The sequence below is a fragment of the Loxodonta africana genome, chromosome 16 (assembly GCF_030014295.1).
Source record: "Loxodonta africana isolate mLoxAfr1 chromosome 16, mLoxAfr1.hap2, whole genome shotgun sequence".
NCBI lineage: Eukaryota > Metazoa > Chordata > Mammalia > Proboscidea > Elephantidae > Loxodonta > Loxodonta africana.
In genome coordinates, this window is record NC_087357.1 from 41,693,685 (window position 1) to 41,715,258 (window position 21,574).

General features: G+C 53.0%; 3 protein-coding genes across 5 annotated transcripts in view; all 3 read right to left on the minus strand.

Moving 5' to 3' along the window:
- Nucleotides 1-409: 409 nt before the first annotated feature.
- LOC100654869 (cytochrome P450 26A1) lies at nt 410-4,159 on the minus strand. The gene is made up of 7 exons (XM_003409232.3): nt 3,971-4,159; nt 3,564-3,788; nt 3,025-3,315; nt 2,771-2,929; nt 2,179-2,313; nt 1,485-1,637; nt 410-1,226 (listed from the first exon to the last, which is right to left on the minus strand). Exons 1-7 carry the CDS (start codon nt 4,157-4,159, stop codon nt 885-887), a joined length of 1,494 nt encoding a protein of 497 aa, XP_003409280.1. The 3' UTR covers nt 410-884.
- A 4,634-nt stretch (nt 4,160-8,793) lies between these two features.
- LOC100675746 (cytochrome P450 26C1) lies at nt 8,794-17,543 on the minus strand. Its single transcript, XM_003409006.4, has 6 exons — nt 17,340-17,543; nt 16,544-16,768; nt 15,812-16,087; nt 14,240-14,395; nt 11,533-11,862; nt 8,794-9,171 (listed from the first exon to the last, which is right to left on the minus strand). Exons 1-6 carry the CDS (start codon nt 17,541-17,543, stop codon nt 8,794-8,796), a joined length of 1,569 nt encoding a protein of 522 aa, XP_003409054.1.
- A 1,363-nt stretch (nt 17,544-18,906) lies between these two features.
- The window catches only part of EXOC6 (exocyst complex component 6), a 243,138-nt gene continuing 240,470 nt past the window's right edge, over nt 18,907-21,574 (minus strand). Inside the window, exon 18 of one of the 3 annotated variants that reach the window (XM_023546920.2) lies at nt 18,907-20,700. In XM_023546920.2, coding sequence (XP_023402688.2) covers nt 20,568-20,700 — 133 coding nt within the window. In that variant the 3' untranslated portion in view covers nt 18,907-20,567. The remainder of the gene's footprint in view (nt 20,701-21,574) is intronic. The other 2 variants (XM_023546921.2, XM_003409007.4) reach the window with 2 other exon arrangements.

A 21,574-nucleotide genomic window follows, 5' to 3' on the forward strand; every position in this document is an offset into this window, starting at 1 on the left:
TCAGAATTGTGACAAAACTGCGCTTTCACGGAGGTTAGCCAAGGTTCACAGGGTCATGACTGGGCCATTTTATCAGTCAAGTCAGGCTAACACCCTATTGCCTGGGACAGATAAAAACTTTATCTATCAGTTTGCTAAATCTACTCTTCCTGTCTTATTCTGAATAAAGAAACCTGGATTGGCTTATCTGAACCAGAGAGGGGTCTTTCCCAATACTGTTTTCATCTGCAACCTCAAAGTAAAGGTGACACACTGATGATATTTTTTTACCTCGTTTTCATCAATAACGGCCCGTAATTGCAGTGACTGGCTTTATCTGACCTAAAACCAGTTAACATTGGAAAACAGCTCTGGCACTACCCAACCACATGGATTTATTGTATCTATTAAGTGGTGGGTGGGCTGGAGTATTATATTAGAAAACAATAGTTCTCAGAGTGGTACCTTTTCAGATTCATCTTTCCCTAAAGGAGAACAATCAAAAATACATATGTAATTAGCTTTTTGATAGATTTTTCTCCAAATCGGGATTCTAAATCACAGAAAAATTTATAAAGTTACCTTTGAAAATAGATAGGCACCGAAGACAAATAAACCATGTAGACATTTAGAAACCTGGTTAATACACTAAGGACAAATATTAAGCTGATACATTTTCCCTGAAAGGAATTTTAAAGGCACGAAAAGCACCTTAGAAATTTACTTTATTTGGAAATTATATGAATTCATTATTTTAATATTCGAAGACTGTAGTACTATAGTAGAGACACATAAATATTATAATATACGTTTAGGAATTAAATACAATAAACTCAGCAGACAACACTACATAAAAACTCATAGGTACACTTCCAATAAGTCTGAGGTTTGGGCATTCACGTGGATCAGATTTCACCCTGGAAACGGGTGAATCTTGCAGGGAGATTGTCCACAGGGTACACGGTGGGACTCGTTTTCATTGTAGGAGGTCCATTTAGAAGCCGCCAGTCACAATGCCTGGCCAGCTCCACTGTAAATATTTTGAGAAGAATTTTTGCAAATTCTTTGCCTACACAGCTCCTAAGGCCTCCTCCAAATGGAATGAAGCTGAACCTGGATGCGTCTTCTGGGTGAGGCGGCATAAATCGGTCAGGATTAAATTCCTCCTTGTTGGTGAAGATGTCTGCCACATCGTGAGTATCACAGATGCTATAGATAACATTCCAGCCCTTGGGAATCTGGTATCCCTGCAAAAGATTATGAAGTCCCGTGAGCTGACAAACTGGAATTTAACTTTCAACAACAAAAAAGCTATCACTGATGACCTTTAGGGAATTATGAGTAAAAAGAGACAGTGAGACCTTCAACTGGCTGAAACATGTGCCCACGTGGCCTAAGACAATGTTATCAAAAGCATAAGGGATTTAAGCCAATGCACAGAGAAGCAAGGGGAGGGTTAAAGCCATAACAGAAGAGGGGAGGAGAGAGAGAAACTTTCAACTTACATTCAATTCAAAAGTCTTAAGAGCAACTCGAAACCCTCCTGGAACTGGCGGATTCAGTCGAAGGGTCTCCTTAATCACACACCCAATGTATTTAAGCTGTTCCAAAATTTCCATGTCCAACTTGTTGTCTTGATTGCTCTTGCAAAGTAAACCCTATCAAAACAGTCATTCAGGGGTGAAAGGTGATTCTGTGCTCCAATGAAATCAGCCCAGCAGACTAAACAGAGCATAAGTGGCCAGGAAACCCAAAAGGGAAAGCATGAGGGGGAACAGTGAACAGCCAGTGACCATTGGCCTCTACCCCTCTGCCCAAATCCATTATCTATTTACTATTCCAGGGGAATGCTGCTGGCCAGTTAGAATCGACATCCTCTCCCCCATCTCCACCACCCATACTGATCCGAGTTCCCTGTTCATGTCATTGAATACACAAATCCCAGAAAATGGAAACTATCTGAAATCTCCAAGGTTCTGCAAAATGGGAAAGGGGGAAATCCAAGGCGGTGGGATCACAGCTCAAGATTCCTACCCTCTGATTCACAAAGCCAATTCTCTTTCCCACCGGCCCACCCACCCCTTGGCTCTGCACTTTCAAAATACTCAGCGAACCCAGCACACTTGCTTAGTATTTGGAAGTAGGCGAGGAAGCAACTGAATTTCCTAAGCTAATAGGACGCTCCCAGGGTCCCCTTACCTTACTCTTAAGTTCCTCTCGCACTTTCTGGAGAACATGGGGGTAGAGTCCCAGGTAAGTGATCAGAGACGTGGCGGCACTGGCAGTGGTTTCATGCCCTCCAAAAAGGAGTTCGGTTGAAGATTGTTTTAGTGCCTAAGAATGGAATTAAGACGAACGCTTTTACAGAAAGGATATGTTTGCCTGCAGTTTTACACAGCAATTACTCAGAACCGGAATGAGCGTTCTAGAAGGAAGACAAGAAGGGCTAAAAGTTTTGCTGACAGAGAAAGTCAAGAAAAGCGTTATCTTTAATACCCGAAAGACCAATTTCTTAACTGGTAGAATTTAGCAAAATTTACACTTGGCAAATTCTACCGTTGCCCTTGAAAACCTGGAGGGGCGAGGGGACCCCTTCTCGTTCCTCTATAGCCTCTTCTGCAGCTCTCCTGACCCTGGTCTCTCAACCTTCAGGGTCCCATCGCTGGAGTCTATGCAGACTGCCCACTGCGGGAAGCAGGGCCCCATGTAGACGTCTCCAGTACCCCGAGAACCATCCTTGGAGAGCCAGGGGGTCAAAGTACGCGGTGCCGCTCCGGAAGCCAACACTCACCTGCATGTCCAGCCGCTCTCCCCTCTCCCAAGAGTGTTCAATCAACAGCTGCAGCGCGTCTTTGCAGCCCCTACCAGCCTCGACCGCTCCCAGTCGGCAGATCTTGGAGCGGATGTTTTCCTCGATGCGCGCATGGATGAGGTTCCGCGCCTTCATACCCTAAGTACAGAGAGCGCGCGGTGGTGAGCAGACGCCCGGCTCTAGTGCCCCGCACCGCTGCGTCCCTAGTTCCGCACTGAACGTGCAGCCCTTACCCGGTACAGCCCGCTAAAGGGCACGTCGATGGGCAACGAGAAGAGGTTGCGGGTCATCTCCTCAAAGGCCTCCACCAGTTGCTCCTCTGCGTCTCCACCGCCTGACAGCCGAGGCTCACAGCCTAGGAGGATGCGCATGGCGATGCGAAACATAAGGCGCTTCACCTCGGGGTAGACCAGGAGGCCACGCTCACCACAGCTCAGCCAATGTTCAAGGCAATTGCCAACTTCTTCGGTGATCACTGGCACGTAGCACTGTAGCGCCTCGCGGCTGAAAGCCCGCATAATTACCTGAGCCCCGAGAACGGAAAAGCGTTAAAAAAAAGAAAAAAGAGAAGAGCCCCTTCCGCCCCTCTCCAGACACCCCCAGCCCTACCAGACCCAAGGCGAGTCCCCGATGAGAAAGCTAAAATGGGGCTTGGGCAGGGTTCTAGGAGACGCTTCACGTTGCAAGCGCTCGCCCAGCATCTTCCCGTATGAACCTCTCCAGCGAATAGGGGCTCCCTCCGCGTCCAGGTGGCCACCGTTCCTGCCCTCACCTTTTTGCGCTGCTTGTGTGAGGAGTCGTGAAGGTTGGAGAGGCATCCGGAGCCCAGGATGGTGCGCACCGACGCCGGCCAGTGAACCGACACCAGCCGATGCTCCCCGAGCAAAATGCGCCGCACGTTGTCCGCGCCCATCACCCGCACCGTGGGCCGCCCGAACAGATGAGTCTTGTAGATGAAGCCGTATTTCCTGCGCTTCATCTGCAGGAACTTCCTCCTCTGCGAGAAGGCGGAGGAGAGAGATGGGCGTGAGGGGGCGCCGGGGAGCGCCGCATCTCGGGCTAACCTTGCTCCTAGCGGTAGCACCCTCCTTCCCAGAGGCGCCTACCCAGGCTTCAGGGGAAGCCCGGAGCAGAGCCGGGCTCCGGGGAGGTGTCCTGACTCTCCCCAAGCTCCCTTACCTGCAGCACCATCTGCAGTGTTTCCCCAAAGAAAGGGAAACCCATAGTCCCTGGGGGCAAAGGGAGGGAGCAGCTGCGGTCGCGGGTGCTCACGCAGTACAGGTCCCAAAGTTTGATCGCTGCCAGGAAGAGCAGCAGCGGTAGCACGAAGGTGCAGAGCGCGCTAGCCAGCAGCGCGGGGAGTCCCATCGCTCGCCGCGACCTCCCGCGCCACCTGCCGCTGAATCAAGCTCTCCCAACCCTGCCGCGCGCCCGCTTTATAGGCGGCCCAGGTTGCTGCCCACGTTACCTTGGTCAGACAAATTAGTTCACCCAAAGTTCATCCTTAATTGCGGATTGGGCCCCTGGCTCCTCCCCCCGCGAGGCGCTGCCCAAAATCTTTAACCGTTTGTTCCGCGCCCAGGCAGAGGCGGAGGCGCGGCGGCTTTGCTCGGAACGCACCTCCTAGGGTGCTGGCCTACGAGCTGCCCGCCTCCCCCATTCAAGGTGTGTGGAGCTCCTAGACCGCCCTGCCGCCTAGGGGAGCAGGAACTCTAAGCCCTAGCCTTCCCAGGCAGTCTCCTTGGAATCCCTCCCGCCCGGTTAAACGAGCCGTCCCAGTCCAGGGCAGTCTTCACCGGCTTTGCATTTACAGGCGCCGGATGGGCTCCCTTCCACCTGCTGGGGAAGTGCGTTCTAGGATTCTCCAAGTGCTTCGCGCCATAGGTGGGGAAATTGAGGTCCAGAACGCAGAGCAAAAAGCAGGGCTCCCGACTCTTCCGAAGATCCCGCAGAAGAGCCCAAGGCGGGGGCCCAAGCGGGACTCGTGGGGAGTTAGGCATGACCCGCGGATGGTGAATCCCAGCTCCCCAGCCCCCGCAAGAGGGCCCGCACCCAAGAAGTCTTGGAAGGTCCTACTTAGGGTACAAGAGAACCTCCGGGTCCCTCGGGACTCCAGGTACAACCCTGACCCCCAACTCTGACGTCCCAGTGGGGCACAGCAGGGACAGTTCGTCCCCTGCTTCTTAATTACCTCCAGGCTCGGCTGGATTCCGAGGGCCCTGGCCCTAGATAGTAGGCAGCCAGATAGAGGGTCCTTAGCCCTGGCAGGAGATAGAGGAAGGAAAGCTCCCAGTCCCCACTCTGTCTCTACTTGAGTGACCTTGGGCAAGTCATCAAATATCCTTGTGCCTGCTTCCTCCTCTTTAACATGGGGGCGACTATTCCCGGTCTGCCTACACTTTGGGGTAGTTGTGAATTCCCCGAAGGGGCCTCTGGTTGCAAATATTCCTCCGGTTCCAGGCACCCTAGGCTTTGTTACCAGGACCTCCTAGATGCAGACACACTGGAGCCTTCCTCTGCTCTTGCAGCTCAGACCCAGCTCAAAGCCACTGCCCCCACCCAGGTGGGAGGAGTGCTCGGCCCTCAATCCACACCTTTGCTGGCAGCTAATGGGAGGTTTGGGGGAATCCGCACTCGGATGTGGGTCTCCTGGCCTTTGCCCAACTACAAGCTGCAGCTACAGCCAATGCCTGGAGCCTCAGCACTGCGGGGAGCGCACATGCGCTCCCTGCTCCCCACTTGGCGGTGCCACACCTCTTTGGTCCAGTCAGGGCCACACGCTCCCTTGGTTAGGACGCCGAACGCACCAGCACCCCCGAAAACAAAACAGAATTGTGTACGTTTGTTTAAAATTGAACACCAGCTCTCTCAGGAGCACTCCACACGCCTTGGAAAGCGTCCTTGGCGATAGGAAGCTCTTTGACCCCAAGAGCTGTTAAAGACCTGGCCCTCTCGCGGTGTCTCGAAACTCAGCGGGGTCGGAAAATGTCCGCGGAGATTATGGGGACTCGCAAAGTCCGGGCGGTAGTCACTAGGGTGTGTTTCGGAGGCTCTGGAGAGGGGGTCTCTCCCACTGTCATTTCGCCTAATTATTTGGTGACTGTAAACAGTGCGAGCCAACCTCTGGGCACCGGCAGCAACTGGGGCGAGTAGCACCAGAGGTTATTCTCAGAAATCCCGGGCCCGCCTCTTTCTGGACAGTGCCTCTGACCAGTGAGCAAAGCTGGTGAGCAGAGGCGTGACCTGGGGCCCATTCCCAATCCTCCGGCCTGACCCGCCTGTGACCCCTGCAGACCGGACCGTGACATCCGAGTGAACTCTGCGAGGCCACCTCGCCAAGTTCAGCGTGCGCCGGGTCACAAGATGAGCCGGGCCTGCTCTCTGGAAATAGCCACAGGGGAAAAAAAATTATCTGCCCATCCAGACTCGCCGGGGCGTCCGGCAGGAAAGGATTAAACGGTAATGAGTGAAAGAAATCATTAAAGAACATTTTGAAGGGGAGGAGGGTGTCAATAAATTACCAGCCCAATAAGAGCTTTGATCTAGGAAGTTCTCCGAGCTTTCTTGTGTGGTGGTGGTTGGGAGGGAAGTTTGGTTCATTGGAAAACAAAATGTTCCCCAAAAGTTTACAGAACAGTCTCCCTGTTTCTAAGGTTTGGGGGAAGAGTTTCTTTTTCCTTGGGGAGCAAGATTGAGGACCCAGAGATAGACAGGAATCAAAGGAGCTAGAGCAGGGAAGCACCCCTCCCTGACCTTCCTACCCTTGGAACACACTCATTCCTGCCTCAGGGTTTCTATACCTGCTCTTCCCTCTGCTTGGGGTGCCCCTCCTCTGGGACGCCCGCCCTGGCTGGTTCCTTAGAAAGTTGAATGTCACCTCCTCAGAAAAGCCTTGCCTGTCCACCCAGTGGAGCTCAGCTCCCAGGCACTATTACCTGGCCTGTTTTATTGTCTTTACAGCACCTATCACCACCTGACAAATTCTTGCTCTGTTGTTTGCTCTTTTATTTGTCACCTCCTTCAAAAAAAAAATTTTTTTTTCCATCAGCACGTCAAGTCCAGGAGGGCAGGAACCACGCCTGCCGTACCCCAGCCGATTCCAAAGCTCCTAAAACCAGAGCTCATTTATTCTTGCTACTACTGAACATGGTGTATCAGTGGAAAATTAGTCACTCCTACAGGGGATTATAGTTAGTCCAGACGACAGAGCCGGTAAACCAGGTCTGCTGGAACCAGCTCGACTATCGTGGCTTCTGAGAGCCTCGCATCTGCCAAATTAAAATCAACCCGGAGGCCCGAGGCTGGAGATCCCAGCCGCCTCATTCAAACTCCTTGGCGCTTCTCCGGCCCGCTGCCGTCTCCTTGGCCTCAGGAGCGCCCTGAGGGCAGGCCATCGTCCTGCCCACCTTTGCTGCCTCTGGCGCCCGCCGAGTTCAGGGACTGGCGCCGGCCTGTGGGTGGCAGTAGTTGATGAATTGCCCTAGATGGGGGTTACCGCGATGTCAGCTGAGCTCGGAAGGGCCCGCTGCGCTCTTGAGCCACCGACCCTGTGCACGCCTGCTGCGTCCTCCCTTCCTTCTGGCCCCGGAATCCACCTTAAGCATAAGGTCAGGAGGGCACCGGCTTCCTTCTGGTTCACTAAGGGGTCAGCTCCGGCCTGAGTGGCAACTTTCCTGGTTCACCCCGTCATGTCCAGCCGCCTGGGCCTGTCGGAAAATGGGTGGCAGGTTGCAAGTGGGCTGCTGGAATGGCGGAAAGACTCTGGGCTTTGATTTAAACACTGTAAGGAACCTCAGTGTTAAGAGAGAGCCCTTAAACCAAGCCAAGGATCACTACGAAAGGATAAAAGAGCTCAGTCTACATGGCTGCCATTGGTCCCGAGGCTGGGGCTGGGGTAAACTATGGGGTAGAGGAGCCCACTGGCTGCTGAGTCCAGGTGCCAGAGCCTGTTGCTGGCTCCCCAGGCAAGTCATTTTTCGTCGCTTGCTCCTCAGTTTATCCTCTGCAATAGAAAGGAGATCCCTGTAGCCAGCTACGGCGGAGACAATTCACCTCCCAGCGTCAGGACCCAGTCCTCTCTGGGCATTCCCTGGGGCGAGTCTTTCCCAGGGTCTCCTCTAACCTCCACCTTGTGCCTTCCCAGGGAGTAGCTGCCCAGCTAACCCTCTAGCCTCCTCCTTCAACCGCTGCCAGGAAACTTATTTCTTGGCCTTCCTATTTTTAGTACAAATATCCCAAACCTCTCTGATTATGTCTCAATCTCCATGAAAACAATCAGTCTTAGTCACCTCTCGGCTTGCTATTCTCTCTTGTATAAACGGGAAGATTAAACGCGTTCTTGAAGGAGTTTTTCTTTTAAGAAGTCGCCAGCAGAATCCGGTGGCGTTGAGCTGTTAAGAGCCCTGAAAGCTCCTGTCATTCTGGGTTTCCGCTGAGCCCAGCAGAAGAGGCCCGGGCGCACGAACCCGGAGACCAGCTGCCTGTGGGCCTTCCGTTAGGCACCCTCTCCCAGTCCAGGGTCGCACTCCCAGAGTGCCGGCTACCAGCAAGGGCTGCCAGATACTGCCGCCTACGCCGGGTCTCTGGGACTGTCTGCCAGGCGCAATCCTTCCCCTCCCCCCGCCCCTCGCGAGCCATGCGCCCTCCCGGGACTGGCTCCGGAAGGCGAGGCCCGGGTAGTTCCTAGTTGAGATCTGTTCCCTCCATTCTGCTTCGCTACCCTGGGAAGGGTTCAGGAGCTGGGCCCCTGGCTTTTCCTTCCTCAGGGCGCGGAGCGCAGGAGGCACCTTCATACCGGCCTCGGCGCTTCTCCCGCGCCGCGGCGGTGGCTCACAGCTTGCTCCCGCTCGGCCTCTTTCGGAGTCCAGCACAGAGACGCATTTGGTGAACGTTTGTTGAACCAGTGAGCAAGTGAGTAGCCGCAGGACCCAGCGCTGGGAAGCTGCAGGTGGGCTGCCCTGCATGTACGCCGCAGCCACTGGCCAAGACCGCAGCGCTGCGTGTCAGAGACGTAGCCCATCCGGCGCCGCCGAAGGCGCGAGCGGGTGGAAAAAGAGCTGCAGCCCGTCCACCGGGTGCAGGATGGGCACGGTTTGCATAGCCGGGAAGGCGGGCGTGGCCAGCTCCCAGCGCGCTGTGCGCACCAGCTCTACAGTGAGCAGCTGGAGCATCGCCTGTGCCAGCTCCTGGCCGAGGCAGCTACGCGCACCGCCGCCGAATGGGATGTAATGGAAGCGGCCCGCAGCTCCTCGCACATCATCGCGCGCCACACCGAAGCGCTCTGGGTCGAAGCCCTGGGGCGGGCTGCGGTACACTGCGGCGGTCTCGTGCGTGTCCCGGATGCTATACATCACGCTCCAGCCCTTGGGGATCTGGTAGCCCTGCGGGGAGGCGAGGAGACCGTCCTGACCAGGAGGCACTTGGGAACCCGGCAGAACCGACCCTCCACTCCAGGTGCATCAAACAGGCTTCCTACAACCGCAGGAACGCGCTACTGATCCGGAAGCCAGCAGGACGCCTAGCGTTCCAATCTCAGCTCCTTCTGTCTGTAGTTAGCTGTGTGATCTCGGGCTAGATATTCAGTTATCTCTGCGCCTCAGCGTCTTAACTGATAAAATGAGGACAAAAAAGCCGACTCTGTTGTTGTGAGGATTGGAATAAAGGGTCTGGCACCTATATTAATGTTCAGCGAATGGGATCTATGAATATTTATGTCCCCGTGTTTTTTTTTATGACATTAACTCAACAAGAAACAACTCCAACTCGTTGCCATCAAGTCGATTCCAACTCATAGCGACCCTATAGGACAGAGTAGAACTGTCCCGTAGAGTTTCCAAGGAGGACCTGGTGGATTCGAACTGCCGACCTTTTGGTTAGCAGCCGTACCACTTAACCACTACGCCACCAGGGTTTCCTGACGTTAGCTCAGGAGACCTAAATTCTGGTCTGCATATACCTAAGTTCTAGTCCTGCTTGGGCGGGAACAACGCAAATGACAGGGACCCCAATTCCTTTATGGTCAGCTCAATTACAAAGCTCTTCTTTGCACTGAATTGAAAATTTGCCTCCTAGTCCTTCCCACCCATTAAAACAAAAAAACCAAACCGGTTGTGTCCAGCTGATTCCAACTCATGGCTATTCCACGTGTTACAGGGTAGAACTGCTCCGCAGGGTTTTCTTAGCTGTAATCTTTACAAGAGTAAATTGCCAGGACTTTCTTCCGTGGTCGACTGGGTGGGTTCAAACTACCAGCCTTTAGGTTAGCAGCCTAGAGCAAACGTTTGCATCACCCAGGGACCTTCCCACCTATTAGCTAGCTGGTCACTAACGTTCAGATCTGGTAGCCACACTTTAAGAAGGTGAGAATTAACCTGAGGAGTCCTTAAAATGTTGGGAGGCAGTTTTCATGGTCCCTCTCCATCTCCCAGCTTTTAAAATCATTCTTCTTTCAGGCCTGGTTTCTAACCCCCTATCTATCCTGTTACCCTCCTCTCAACTGGCTTCAGGGTGTCAAGTCAGAGTTTCTCAACAGGTGGACCGAACGTTTTGGAATCACCTAAGTAGTGCTCTCTCTTCTTTGGACTCAGTTTTCCCATCTGTCAAGTGGGGGTGGCTAAGATCTTGTCCCCAGCCCCCACCCTGCATGGTCTGTGCTCTTCTCCCTCTGTTTCCTTGAGGGCTTGTTGGGCGTACTAGTGCCTGCAGAATGAAGTCTGAATTCCTAGACAAAGCATTTGAGACACTTCTAGACATCTCACTGATCCTCCTACTTTAGCCTGGGCTGTTCCCTGTCTCTGGTGCACTGTTCCCATGCCAACCCTTCCCTGCCCCAGTTCAAAGGCCAGCTTTCAAAATGTCTTCCGTGTCCTACAGCACAGTTTGGGATGAAGCTGCCAGCCCTCTCTCCACCTCCAGCTCCTTGAGGACAGAATCCTGGTCCCTTTGGTGCCCCTGCAATGTGCCACGGATGTTTGCTGTTTAAATTGTCAGGGAAGGAGGTGCCCACACTCTGCCTAGAGCCTCCCAGCGACCAAGCTCGGTGTTCTGGACTCAGGACTACAGGCAAACATCATCAGTTCAGCAGCGAAAGGGCGCCACTGTCCGATGCACCCGCCGTGCGACACAGCCCCAGCCCCACCTGGAGTGTCAGAGCTGGAAAGGACTAAAACAGCCTCTTTCCAGAGGGTAAACTGAGGCCCAAGGTGGGAAGGAAACCGTCCAAGGTCATACAGAGATGGACCTTAACCTTGTCCAGCCCCAGCCAATCTGATCGGACCATTAAGAGATTCTATCCCATATTTTAATTGCTGCGCTTCCCTGGAATCCGGCCTGTGCTGGGACCTAGACAGGTAACAGAGATCGGTTTCTTGATCCTGTGAGGGAGCCAGAGGGTGGGGTACAGGCTATACTGGGGGACTCTCTTTGTTCCTCACGTAGACTGGCTGGCTGGGGCGGGGTTTGCTCAGGAAAAAAGTATGCTTTTGTTCTAACTTTTGTTGATGACCCGGGCCACTCCAAAAGGGTCCTTAACCCTGACGGTTCACCGAGCGCTAGGTTTCACGCCCCGCAACCCGAGATCCTGGGAGATGGAGCTCGATTCGGCCCGCTCTACTAGCGGGAAAGCCAAGGCTCTGAGAGAGGAAGGGGAGAGACCTCGCCGTCCTAACCCCACAGCTCGCCCCAACCGCGGCCCGGCAGCAGGTGGCTGGAGGCCGGCGGCGGGATGGGCGCGGCGCACTTACGTCGAGCTCGAAGGTGCGCAGCGCTGTGCGGTAGCCCCCGGACACCGGCGGCAGGAGGCGCAGCACCTCCTTGACCACGCAGTCGATGTAGCGCAGACGGCCCAGAGCCGCAAGGCTGAGGTCCGGCTCGCAGCCGCAGTCGGGGCGGAGCCCTGCGCAGCCCCCAGCGGCCCCGGGCGCACAGCCGCACCCGCGCTCCAGCCCCTGCTCCGCAAGCTCCTGCCGGATCTTGGCGATGGCTGTCGGGTGCTGCAGTAGCAGCAGGACGAGGGACGTGCTCGCACTGGCCGTGGTGAAGAAGGCGGCGAAGAGCAACTCCACAGCCGACTCCTGCAAGATAGCCCGGGCGGCGCTCAGACCCCGTCAGCGGAGTTACGTGAGGCCCTGAACCGACGGCCCAATGGCTGGGGCGCAAAGGGCCCCACATTTACCAATGAGCAAAAGCGGGCGAGCCAGGACTAGCTACCGTGGCGGCTGCGAGTTGACCGAATCCCAAGTCTGCCACTTGGGAAAGTCACATGTGGCAACATGGGAAAAACAGGATCTATTCACTTGTCTTGGGAGGATTCCGAAAGAGAATGCTAGGAACTTATTCTGTGCACTATTCTTAGTGCTTTAAATACATTCACTTATTTAAATCTCATCTCAACTCTGAGGCACAATTACTGTCCTCTTTGTACAGGTTCGGACACTGAGGCATGGAGAGGTTGTCTCATGCAAAGGTTCCTACAGCTGGTATTCCCAGCAATCAGGCCTCCGGTGCCCAGTGCTCTTAACCACCTCAGGGTGCTGCCTTCAACACCACTTGGGTGTCCTGTTAATGACCGCAGACGGACGGATGGACAGCGGCAGCAGCGGCAGCAGCGCCAGCCGCGCACCAAAGCGCATCATGACTTCAGGTTTCCAGGCTGACTGAAGTGGTCTCAGTGAGTGGCCAAGCCTCTTCCTCTCCAGCCCTGCTCAGGAAGGGCAGAGGTGGGACCTGGTGGCTTTTATCCTCCAGACTCCAGCCCTCACTCCCTGCCTGTGTCCTCCCAGGTCTCCGTGTCTTCCTTTCTAGCCCCCACAGGTCGGAGTTTTTACAGTGATTATGTGGTCATAGGATGAATGTGTACCTCTCCTCCTTGCACCAAGGGCCCAACCCACCCATTGCTGGAGAGTCGATTCCCACTCATAGCGCCCCCTACAGGAGAGAGGAGGGTTTCCAAGGCTGGAATCTTTACAGAAGTAGGCTGCCACATCCTTCCCACGCCGGGGCTGGTGGGTTTGAACCGCCAGCCTTTCCGTTAGCAGCCAAGTGCTTTAACCACTGCACCACCAGGACTCATTACCTAAAGGGCATGGGCAGGGTTTTGCCCACGGCTGTATCCTCCAGCCCCAGCACAGAGCCTGGCACCAAATAGGTACACAATAAAATTTGTAGAATGAATTCGAGGCCAAAAGTGCCCGCCCTGTATCAGACAAGATGGAGAGTCAGGATGGAGACCCTGGGGCCCCGATGGCCTCCTTAGCCTGCCACTGACATCGAGGCCAGAACTGAAAATTCTCGATCAGTGGGTCCCTTCCTGAGAACCTGGAGAGTGTTGGCACTGGTTACCTTCTTCTCAGCCCTGCCAAGGCAAAGGGACCATCCATGCCTTTCCATACCAGTCCCCTTCACAGCTCAGATGTCCCATCCACCTGCTCCTTCTAACTCGCTTGACTCCTCTCAACTTTACAACACTGAGGAGTCAGGACAGAGATTATTAGCCCCATTCTCAGAGGAGAAACTAAGGCTGAGCCCTACTCTTTCAGTAGCTGCTGGTTGGAAAGGGGAAAATGAGGCCCAGAGTTAGGAATTGCTTACAGGGCTGAGGTCTTCCCATATGTAATTTTCCCCATCCTTCCATGTCTCTACTGTTTTGCAGGTTCTTGAGCAAGTCCTAGGGCCACTCAAAGGCTTCCCTCCTTTCTTCCTGCGTGTGTTCTATGTCTAGAGAACCAAAAGTTGTTGTTGAGTCGATTCCAACTTATGGGGACCTTACATGTGTCAGAGTAGAACTGTGCTCCACTGGGGTTTTCAAAGGCTAATTTTTGGGCTGTAAATCACCAGGCCTTTCTTCTGAGGTACCCCGGGTGGACTCAAACCACGAAGCTTTTGGTTAGCAGCTCAGCATGTTAACAATTTGCAACATGGAGGAGTCGTAATTCTCCAGAAGATTTTGCAGTGGCAAAACAGTCAGATAGAAGTCATGGGCATTAAAAAACCAGATGCCAAGGTGGCTCATGGAAGAAGAGTGTTGATTTAGGGGGGAAGGGGGCGCTTCAAGGAGGATGTGCAGTTTGACTCTGAGCCCCTTAGGGTTTAGAGAGGGAAGAAGTGAAGAGGCTTCAGAGTCAACGAAACAGCAGAGGGAGCTGCATGAATGGCAGAGAAGGCGAGGGGAGTGTTTGTGGCCAGAACCTGTAAGGAGGCTAATGCTAGGATTCTTACTTCAACCCTTCTACTCAGGGTCCTAGAGAAAGGCAGAGACTGGCCAAGGCCACACAGCTAATGGGTGTAGCTGAGCCAAGACTGGAACCCAGGTCTCCTCTTTCTGCTCATCCTGAGGAGTGCCTGTGGTTCGGAGTGGGGCCAAACAGGATGTGGCTCTGGGGCAGCAGCATATGTGTAAAGACCTGCTGGGAACAAAGAAAAGGGAGGAGAGCCCTCCCTCCCACCACCTACCTTCAGTTCCTGCACTGAGAGCTCATGGCCAAGTTCCCTGGCACTGTGGACAATAAGGTCGAGGGCATCACCTGGCTCCTCAGCTTTGTCCTCACGAAGTTTCTCTGCAATGGCCTCCTCCAGGTGCTGATGCAGCTGGTCCCGAGCCCGGATGCCCTGATGGGCAGGAACAGAAGGGAGGTGGGGCAGGAAGGCTCAGGGGGCCAGGCTTGGGCACCTACCCAAAAAGCTTTCCAGGGCTGTGCTGGCTCTGCCAAGGTCCGGGTGTTAACAGTCTTCTAGCCTAGCTTTTTGCCTGGCACTTAGTATGCGGTGCGGGCAAGAAGTTCAGGGAGCAAACACAAGCAAAAGCATGACTGGATCAGTTTGAGAAGCAGTGTAGTTGAGCACTTGGGTTTTGGAGCAAGAGAAAAGCTCGGTTCAAATCCTGCTTCTGCACCCCTACTAGCTGGGTGATTTTTAACCCACTAACCCACTGCCGTCGAGTCGATTCCGACTCATAGCGACCTTATAGGACAGAGTAGAACTGCCCCGTAGAGTTTCCAAGGAGCGCCTGGTGGAGTCGAACTGCCGACCTTTTGGTTAGCAGCTGTAGCACTTAACCACTGCGCCACCAGGGTTTCCAGGGTGATTTGGGGTAAGTCATTTAACCGCTCTGAGCCTCATTTTCTTCTTTATAAAAGGGGAGGGGGAGGGAATAATAACACTTTGCAGGCTGAGAGCATTGAATTAGACCATGTACCCAAGATGCTCAGTCCATAGCATTTAAAAACAAAACAAAAAAACCATTGCAGTAAGTCGATCCTGACTCATACGGACCCTATAGGACGAATAGAACTGCCCATAACACGCCCCTTTATAAAATCAAACACTTTGCGGTGGAGTTGATTCAGGCTCACAGCATGCCCCTTTATACATATCTATTATTTTTTATCCAGGTGACTGAAAACCTGGGAATAGGCACAGTGAGAAGCCCCAGAACAGGGGAAAAGGGGGGCGAGAAGGGGCCTTCTGGTTGCTCACTGGGCCTGTCTCTGAAGTGTAACAGGCCGCGGTTCTCTGATCGGAAACTAGCGGGCCCGGGGCCGTGGACTGGGAGCCGGCACCCACCCCTCTCCGACCCGTGCTGGCGCCGGGCTGGGCCAAGGGCGTGTGTGTGGCCCTCGCGCGCTCCCGCCGGTTCAGCAGCCACTGCTGCTTCCGAAGAGGTGCGAGAGGCGCGGCCGCGAGGCGCCGCTCTGGGGAGGAGCAGGGACCACTGGCTGGGCGCCCGAGACCGAGACCCAACCTCGGGAAGCCCGCGGTTGCGGGGGCTGGAGTGCGTACCCGCAGGCGGAGCGCAGACAAGGTTGTGGGGCCCACCCCCGGTCACACAATGAGTCAGGGCAGAAGCCGCCTCCGGCGCCCACCGCCACACTGTGCCTCCTCCTCACCCTGCACCATGCTTCTGCCCCCAGCAGAGGTGGGGTGCGGGGGGCGCCAAGGATGTCTGGGAGGCCTTGGGCGCCGCGGAGCCCTGAGGGGAAGGTCTGGGGCCGCGACTCCGGCCTCTTCGAACCCGGGCGGGGGTACCTTGCGCAGGCCGCTGAAGGGCACATCCAGGGGCAACGAGAAGAGGTTCTCTACCAGCTGCTCGAAGGTCCGGGCCAGCTCCGCGCACTGTGCCTCGTCCAGAGGCAGCCCCAGTAGGATACAAGCAGCCATGCGGAAGGTGAGCGCTTTGGCTGCCTGGTAGACCGCAACAGGCTCGCGGGCCGCACACCACGAGCGCACCTCGCGCCGCAGCGCCCCCTGCAGGCGCGGCACATAGCGCTCTAGCGCCGCGCGGCTGAACACTCGCGCCAGGACCTGTGGGGAGAGCGGCGGCTCAGCTCTAGCCGTGGTCCGGCCTCCTCAGCTCCACCGTCCCGGAGGAGCCAGAAAGCCAATTTCGGTGCCTTCCTCCTCTTCAAGCAGCCGGGACCTGAACTCATTGGTTCTTGCTCAGCTATTCCCTTTTTTTCTGCTCTGACGTACAAAAAGCATCTCACATCCATCCAGGCTCCAACTGCTGCCTCCTCCAGGAAGGCTTCCCTGACCGCTATCCAGATCCGAGTTTCCAGTGCTTCTGGCATCACAGTCACAAAAGGTCAGACCTGGAATGACCGTTTAGTCCCAGTCCTGGTCTTATAAACCGAAGCCCGAGAGGGTAAGGGACTGGCCCAACGTCACCCGCTCGTGTACCCTAACACCTGGCCCTAACGTGGTCCACCCGGGAACCGCAGGTCTGACGTCCCTAAGGCCCTTTCCCTGGCTTCCGCTCACCTTGCGCCGCCTCCGGTGCGGCTCGCCAACCGCGCCGAGTAGTGTGTGTGACCCCAGCAAGATGTGCGCGCTCTGCGGCCACTGGCTGCGCACCAGGCGGTGCTCGCCTAGTAGGATGGTGCGCACATTCTCGGCGCCACTCACGCGGATCACCGGCCTGCCCAGCAGGTGTGTCTTGAACACTGTCCCATAGCGCTCCCGGCGGGAGCTGTGGAAGCGCGAGCCCTGCGAGCGAGGCAGAGCGAGGCGGGCTGGGGCCGCGGGGCTTCCGCCGGACATCTGGCCCAGGCCTCCCAACTTCCCCTTTACGACAACCCCCTGCCCCAGGTTGTCGCGTTACTCTTCACAAAACACAAGTACAGGATTCCTGGACCTCACGACTACCCTATGGGAAATATAGATGCTTCTATATTGCCATTAGTGAGATGAGGAAACCAAGACTCAGAACGGGGCCTGGAGTGCCCAAAGGCTCATAGCTGGGACGCGCCCCTGGTTCCTGATTCTATGCTTGCAGGACACAGGACAACACAGTTCTCAGACCCTTTCTGTTCACTCTCGCGTTGTGTCGGGAAGAGTTTAAGTTGCACTGGGGGGACCCCAGTGATGCGCGGTCTTGCAGCCCCCTCGAGGGGGCAGGGGGCAACTGGGCAAAGGCGAGGGCTGTGCTGAGCTCCCTGAAGCTCTGGGCGATTGGAAGGGACTGGCTAAGAACCCTGAGAGCATCAAGGAGGAGAGTCCAGCGGGAGCTCGGGAAGAAGGGGCCAGACTGGGGTGCGGGGAAAAGGGGACTGCTCACCTGAACTAACCAGTGCAGAGTTTCGCCAAAGAAGGGCCAACCCATGGAGCCCTTGGGCAGGGGCAGGGCGCAGGCCCGGTCCCGGCTCAGCGTCCAGCGGAGAGTCCAGAGGTGCTGGGTCAGGCTGAGCAGCAGGCCAGCGCACAGGAGAGCGGCGCCCGCCGCTCCAAGCACCGACAGACAGCACAGCCCCCAGGGGAACATCGCGAGCTTACCGGTGCCAGGCCGCTTAGAGCGCAGACAGTATGAGTTGGGGCGCTGGTAGTGCGCAGTGCTCACCTGTTCGGTCAGAAAAAAGCCTGGGGTTTGGGGACCAAGTCTGAGATTCACAATCTCGGACAAGGAGGACTCTATCAACAGACCGGCAGTGGAAGGTGCTGTGACTGTGCCCTCTTTGAGAAGATGCCTTCCTAGAGGCCGGTGAGCTCAGGACACTTCGCAGAATTCGACAGCTCCCAGGCCAAAATGCCAGTCCCTTGCAGGGAGGTGCCAGCTGCCTAGAGACCTCTCACGCCGGTCAATCGGTCAGCCGTGGGTACCTCCCACCTCCTCCTCCTCCAAGCTTCCACACTAAAAAATGCCCCTTCCCGAGCCCGGCCAGCACTCTACGGATACCAGCAGCTAGAGAGGGCAAAAAGAGGAACAACTCACGGGCGCTGCCAGCCTGGGCTGCAACCACCGGGGCTGCAGACCCCCACCCCGCCTGCCTCTCTTCTCCAGTCGTTTAACCCTTCTCAGCCCACCCTGGACACATTTATATAGATATTGGCTCCCTCCCTGTGGACTGATCCCAGTTCACCCAACGTGACGTGCCTATGCATATTTAAAGTACTCCTTGCAGTCATGATTGGAGGCGGTGGGCAGCGGCGTAGTCAACCAAGGGGCTCAGGATAGGGAGTGGCAGCCGCAGTGCCGTCCTGGCGGGGCGGGGGTGGGGGTGGAGGCGGGCCGGGCCCAGCACAGATCTCCGGGCGGGGTCTGGAGTTTCGCGCCAGAGCTTTCCGGCTCATCGCAGTAGCCCAGCGGGTGGGTGAACTGAGCGAGCTGGGCAGACGCAGGCTCGCGGCCCGCAGGGCTCTTGGCCCACCCGTGGCTGCTGGCTCTCTCTGGGATCCGAGGTGCCCTCCCTCCACCGCCCCAAGGTTAAAGGGCTGGCATTTCTCTCCTTTGCTCCGTTTCTCTCTCAGAGGCACTGCGATCGTCGACGTTGCGGTGGCATCACGAGAACCTACCGAGGAGAGCCTGTGCAGAGTAATGCCCAGATTCTCCGAACCGCCCCCCGCCCCCACCTTCCCGTGTCGGTCTCTGATCTACCACTTCGGGAATTCTTCAAAGACTAGTTTCACTGCTGCTCAAAGCTTCCCAGAGACGTCCTATGCCCGCGAGTAGCAGATATTCTCAGGGTGCCAATTCCAGGCTCAATGACCAAATTCACCATTCCTTCCCTCCCTCCTTCTCAGGAATCCGCCCGGCGATCCCTCCTCAGCTTACACCATTGCATCTCAGGTTTTTTTTTTTGTGTGTCCCATCCGAAGGATCCAAAAGCCCTAGGACTCCGCGCATCCTTGTCTCTAGGGCGCAACCTGGAGGGCGGAGGGAAGGGCAGGGTGCCTGAACTATTGTGAAGAGCAAAAGGTATTCCTCCAGGCCACCACAGCTGAGGCCCTGCAGTGCTCTGCTCCAGGCGGCACAAAGGGGGTGTCTCTCCAAATTTGGGGACTCCTTGGCCAAAGCCAGGAGGCATCCCTGGTGCCCTGGATGGCTGGGTAAGGCACACGAAAGACAGCCACATTCCACAGTCTTCGAAGACAACAAGCTGTTCACCACTTCTCTCTTAACCTCTAGATTTTATTGTGCCTGAAGAATTACGGGTTTGGTTTTTGGTTTTGAAGAATGACCAGGTTTTCCATGTAATATTTAAAAAATGTGAAATACTTTAGGGTAAGAGATGGTCAAGAGAACAAACTCTGTTTCCTTTGGTTTGGTGCCACTCCCATTCCAGTAACTAATTTCAGTAATTTAATAACAGTAATTTGCCTTTTCTGAAGCAGAAGCAGTGGTTTTAAATCGGGAAGCTCTGAATAGACACAATAGGAACACATTTTCAACAACTTGCTCAATCTTTTTAATATTTCATCACAAAATCAAGGAATATACATATAATTCTTTATACTTATTTTACAGAATCAAATAAAAGTTTCTTATAGACATAAATCCTGAAAATGCAAAGGGAGTAAGCATAAGTGCAATGAAGAAAAAATAAGGACCAGATTTATATTACTAAGTTTGTTCCCTGGTAACTTATACAAATGAAAATGTACACTTGTTTTAGGTTTTCCAGAGTTCATTTGGCTCGCCTTGTTGCCACGCTGAGGATCCAGTACTGAGATCTGCTATGTGAAGAAGGTAACCTGACCCTTGTGGTAACTTCTGTAGAAACATACCTACCTTAGCACAGGCTGCACCTGAAGTGGTTTGCCTGTTAACCCTGTCCTCTCTTTTAAGTTGAACCAAACCAAAGAAATCCTAGAGTGGGGTCAGCTACACACAATAAGGTTAGAAATATTAACCCTGATGAAGAGAAACAACCCTGCATCTTTAGAAAATCCAAACACCTTTTCTTCATATTCAGAATGATTAAATTAACCCACCCAAGTCGGTTCCTACTGAGTCAAATCAAGTTTGATTTCTGGGAGCTTTAAAGATTTCTGTTTTTCCCCAACAGAATCAGAGAAATAAGAAATTTTAGCTACTTAAATCACACTGAGGTGAAAATAAAAGCTAAAAGTCAGCAAATCACAGTCAAACACTCTCATTATCAGACACAATTGCACTGCAAAGCCAGACACTGATGAAAAAACAATCATTCAAGTCTAAATAGAAAAACAAAACAAAAACCAACTTACAGACTTATAGAGGCATACGTTTTTCTAATATATTTACAATTAGTTTCATATACAAATTTTGACCTGACTTATATATTAGTTTTGCCTTTATTCCCTAAAAGTGAAAAAACTGTCACATTTTACATATATAAAATAGTATTCAATTATTTAAAAATCCATACAAATGATATTTATTACTACTTCTCGTTCAAATCTTCTTTAGTATCTTTTCTCTACTGTATTTCTGAATTCTGCAAACAAATCTCTGTATCACGACCAGTGCTTATTAGTGATCAGTGTTGAGTCACGCATCTGGCATCAGAGAATGCAAGAGATGTGAAGCCTATGTGTGCTGGGACATACCATTCACCAAGCTTCTCAGCTGTTTCACAACTGTCTCTATCAACTTTTGTTTGTCTCGATCATTCTTCCTGAATTGAGCAAATATATTGTTCTTTTTGCTAGTATCCTTCATCCTAGAAACATGTGAATAAAGAAGTTTAGTAAACGGCAATTAAAAGCTATGCTGTTACAAGTAATATGTATTGGCATGCTCTGAGTTATACCACACTGATTCTATGTTTGAAAATATATTTCAAAGAAAATAGGTACTAAAAAACTTACAGCAACTGTACAAAAATTAGCAGCTTTTAAAAACATTCTATATGAAGTGGTGTTTTTGTATTAGTACGTAAATCTAAAATATGTAAATTTTCTAATATCATACTATTTTCTAATATCATTCCATAAAGTATGCTAAAATACATACCCTCTATGGACTCTGCAAATCACATTCACAGCAAGACAAGGCAAAAGGAAAAATAGCATTAGAAAATTTAAGACGGTAATTTTTTTTTTTTTTTTTGCCTCTGGTGTTTCATGGTATTGTAAAAAATAAATTCACAATTATTTTAAACTGTTCCTTTTGTCCTATCAAATAAATATACCACAAATATTTTGAAATGTGAGAAAATAATATACAATTTTACTTCAAAAATGAAAAACTGAATACTGATACTTAAAATGAAATAATAGAGTGAAGAGAAAAACTGCCACAAAATGAGAGAAAAGTAACACCTAAATTCATGTTGTTTTTAGATGGACAAGTTGCACTAGCCAATGTCTTGTTACATTAGTTTTTACTATTTTTTTATTTCCCAAATCACATACTTCTCTACCTGCAAAGAGTGCAAGCCCATAATGGGACGATTTAGATAGCACTGGTGGCAAACATTCCAATTTCCGGCCACATTTTACAAAATACCTTCTTTCCTGTGTTATAAAAAAATTTAGGAGCACCAATTCTCACTTATATCTCCTGTAAACACATTTCTAAGCCAATTAACCCTG

What these genes read in the sequence shown, in the direction of transcription:
- LOC100654869 (XM_003409232.3), bottom strand. Translation starts at nt 4,159, where the DNA reads ATGGGACTCCCCGCGCTGCTGGCTAGCGCGCTCTGCACCTTCGTGCTA. An exon ending in CCTTTAGCGGGCTGTACCGG is followed by an intron (nt 2,930 to 3,024) that starts GTAAGGGCTGCA and finishes CTCTGTACTTAG; the next exon opens with GGTATGAAGGCGCGGAACCT. An exon ending in GAGAGCGGCTGGACATGCAG is followed by an intron (nt 2,314 to 2,770) that starts GTGAGTGTTGGC and finishes TTCCATTCTTAG; the next exon opens with GCACTAAAACAATCTTCAAC.
- LOC100675746 (XM_003409006.4), bottom strand. Translation starts at nt 17,543, where the DNA reads ATGTTCCCCTGGGGGCTGTGCTGTCTGTCGGTGCTTGGAGCGGCGGGC. An exon ending in CTCTGCACTGGTTAGTTCAG is followed by an intron (nt 16,769 to 17,339) that starts GTGAGCAGTCCC and finishes CCTCGCTCGCAG; the next exon opens with GGCTCGCGCTTCCACAGCTC. An exon ending in TCTCAGTGCAGGAACTGAAG is followed by an intron (nt 11,863 to 14,239) that starts GTAGGTGGTGGG and finishes GCTATCTTGCAG; the next exon opens with GAGTCGGCTGTGGAGTTGCT.